Raw genomic sequence first — 3,707 nt, 5'->3', positions numbered from 1 at the left:
ATACTATTAAAATAAAAATATATATGTAAAAAAATTTCTAGAATAAAATTTATTTAATTTTTAAGTGCCACATAAATGAAAAACTTTTACATTTAATGTATTAATTTTTTCTTGTGTTCAATGTTTATATACTTTAAATTCCTATTTTATTTACTACCCTTTAATATCCATAATTCGTTTTTTCGTATAACTCCTCATATACTATATGAATTTAATGAATAGCAATATTACACATTCATTAAATATATATTTGCGCATTCAATTATTGTACTGCTATACATATAAATAATTATATGTCCAAATATTATTACTTCAAATTATTCATATAATTATTTTCAAAGCACCCTAATGATAACTTAAATAAATTAAATTATGCCATTCATGAATACAATTATTTGTGCCTTCCTAGTAATATTAATATAATGTCTTGATACAAAAATATTATATTCTCATTTGAAAATGTACCCACTTATAATAACAATTTGTTTTCTAGTATTATTTGTTAATACGAAGTGAAAAGAAAGAAAACTTTGATAAAAACCAAATTGAGATAATGCAACCTGCAGTTGTTATTATCTATGATGATAGTCATCGATCTAAAACTCAGGATTGCAAAGAAAAATATTTAGAATTTTTAGCAGAAACTGAAGGAACATGCCACAATATTAATGATAGTAAGTGTGTATATCTATGCAAAGAATGTGATAAACAAAATAAAAATGTAATTAAAATAAAAAATCTGTGTCCTAAAGAAATTTCTCTCTATGCTAGTTCATATATAGAACAAGGGGTACAAAATTTTTGTAAAAGATGTGCTGATAAAGATAAATATAATAAGAATTTCTCATATGGTAATGAAAAAAATGCCTCAATAAAATCAGATATAGATAACGTATATGAAAAAAATGGTATTAGTAAAGTAATAACAGTTTCTGAGGTAGAACAGCTTAATAAGAAACCCCATATGGAAAATGTTACCTCTGAACTCAAAGATCCAGAAAGTATTGATTCTCCAAGACGCAAAGAAATTTGTACAACTAAAAATGAGGGAAGATCAGAAAATAAAATTTCATGTGATAAACAACAAGAAATAATGAATTCAGCTAATTTTAATATGCATAAAGTGGAAACATACTCATCAATAATTAATGAATATCCTGTTACACCTGTAAAAACACAAACTGCACCAGAATCATTATCTTTCCCAGATGATTTATCAGATGTCATATTAACCACCATTGAAAAGGCGCAGTCTTTACAAACAATTTATATTTTGGAAACTAATTCAGATAACACACAAAAAGAGAGTCCTTCAAGTGATAATACAGTTCAAGGTATAATACAAGTTCCTCAAGTTAATCCCCAGGATATCGATAGAAATAAAGGATGTAATGCTGTTAAAGAAATATAAAATATAGTAACATTTAATTACAAAACATTTATTTTTACAGTACTAAGTAATATAACTTCTATTAAAAATGTTACTGACCTTGTAGGCGATAAGGTTGTAGAAGGAACCCCCGAAGTTACTAGTAGCATATCTGGTGCATCTGAAGATAATGATAGTCCATCTCATGATAAAGAAGTTTCCAAAGGTGAGAATTCTATTAGTAATGAATATTTTCCTTCTAGCACCAATCTGTTTTTAGGTACTAGTGTAGAGTTTATCTCTGATCAAAATAACTACGTTAATGGTGCTAATTAGAGAGTTATTCGTAATGGCACACTTCCTGATGAAATGTATGTTTATATACATTTCTTTATGTAATTTCACTTACCATTGTCGCATCTACTAACTGATATTATGAAATATCTAATGAATTTTCAGAAGTATCTTATAATGGTGATACTCTTGTAACATATATAGTTGGAAGAGAAAATGGTTCAAGTGTAAATGCATCTATAGAGGTTACAGCCACCAATGATAATGGTATTGACACAAAAATATCTAGTGAAAATAAATTTTGGATGCCATATAAAAAATATATCATAATGGCTTTAGTGCCCTTGTCAATTATTTTGTTACTTATAATACTTATAAAGGTAAACTAAAATATGATATAATAAAAGAATTATGCTTATATTTTTAATTATTTATATCAATTGGATTTTCATTTTATAATATTGTTATTTTTTTCAGTATACCATTTTAGGAATGTTCTTTACAAGGAATAAGAAAAAGAAAAAAAAACGAAAGCAAATGAATGAAAAGTTGCAGAGGAAAATATTTGGACCTTCAGTTGCAAGAGAAAGAAATGCCTAATTTGCATATAACCCTTTTAAATATTAAATATAACTGTCAATAGTTGTTTCTAAAAAATTCATTAACCTTTTTTTTTAAAGGTTAATTATATATTAACTAATTGTTTTGTATTTTCAACACCTATTTAATTATATTTTCTGTTTTAAATTATTGTACAACATTATAACTATCTTTTTTAAATTCATAACTATAAACACTTTGTGCTGTTGTTTTAATTACAGTATGATAATAATAATAAAACATTAGAACAGTTTACATTTTATTTATTTGTTTTGTTCATTTACGTTTATTGCGAAATTATTTTAAAATTTTTTAAGCTAACCTATTTCTTTTTTTGTAAAAATATATGTATATTTCGATTCAGTTTGAATTTTGATTAACCTTTTTTCTGTTTAGAGTTATATTTTTAAGTATAAAACTATGATATGAAAATTTTTTGATACATATTTGAACAATATAATTTGTACTATCTTCTGTAAACTAAATAAAAATGCCTTATATTGTCAAAAAGTATTTATTTATATTAAACAATTAAATTATTTCAAATGATAACAATACTTGGAAAAAATATAATGTCAATTAGTAACTAATTATAAATTGAACATGAATGAAGCTTTCTGTCTACACATAAACAGAATATAAGATCTAGTTATGCAAAGAAGAAATAATTAAAAAATATTTACAGTTATTTTGAAGCCATTAATTAAATAATAAAAGAAAAACAAAATTAAATCTCCTAGGGAAATATATTATGAATATAACAACTTCTAATTAAAGGATATTTTAAAAAAAACTGAAAATTATGAAATAAATATATATTAAGAAAATGAATTTAATTATAACGAATGTAATTCATAGTATATATTAAAGGGAAAAAATATATTATAAACATAATAGTTATTTACTTATGTGTAACATGCATTATGAGAAAAGTAATTAGAGATAGGAGAACAAAATAAAAAAAAAACACCACAATATTCAGTAAATATAAATAAAAAATAATAGCTATTATAATATATATTCTTAAATTATTATCATATAATATATTCTACTAGAATTCATCATCACCACAAAATAATATATGTACAAAATAAAAACATGTTACATAGGTACCAAAACAATAATATACTAAAAAATTAACAATAAATAGTAAGACATAATAACAGATCCTCGCATTGAAGCATAGACATAATTCTGAAATATTATGCATTGGGGAATTCTTATATATATAATTTTTACTATATGTTTATGCGTATGATGTAAAAAATATATTGTAATTTTAAAAACAATACTTATTTATATAATAAATATATTGATTTAAAATTATTATTGTATTATTCGGGAAAAAAATAATTCCTTACCTTTTCATAGATGAAGATTTATGTACACACTATTCATAATACAGATATATATAACAAAAATGTTCCTTTGTGTTCCACAATTA

At 23.3% G+C, this 3,707-nt stretch overlaps 1 protein-coding gene across 1 annotated transcript; it reads left to right on the top strand.

Annotated features, from left to right (window-relative positions):
* Nucleotides 1-372: 372 nt before the first annotated feature.
* Nucleotides 373-1,649, top strand: PGO_003035 (variable surface protein; the record flags this gene model as incomplete). Its single annotated transcript, XM_028691237.1, has 3 exons — nucleotides 373-408; nucleotides 494-1,396; nucleotides 1,512-1,649. 3 exons carry the CDS (start codon nucleotides 373-375, stop codon nucleotides 1,647-1,649), a joined length of 1,077 nt encoding a protein of 358 aa, XP_028547038.1.
* Between the last annotated feature and the right edge of the window lie 2,058 nt (nucleotides 1,650-3,707).

This window comes from Plasmodium gonderi (assembly GCF_002157705.1).
Source record: "Plasmodium gonderi DNA, contig: Pgo-contig_355, whole genome shotgun sequence".
Classification (NCBI taxonomy): Eukaryota; Apicomplexa; class Aconoidasida; order Haemosporida; family Plasmodiidae; genus Plasmodium; species Plasmodium gonderi.
The sequence above is the reverse complement of the archived record's forward strand: the minus strand, read 5'-3'. Positions and strand labels throughout refer to the sequence as shown.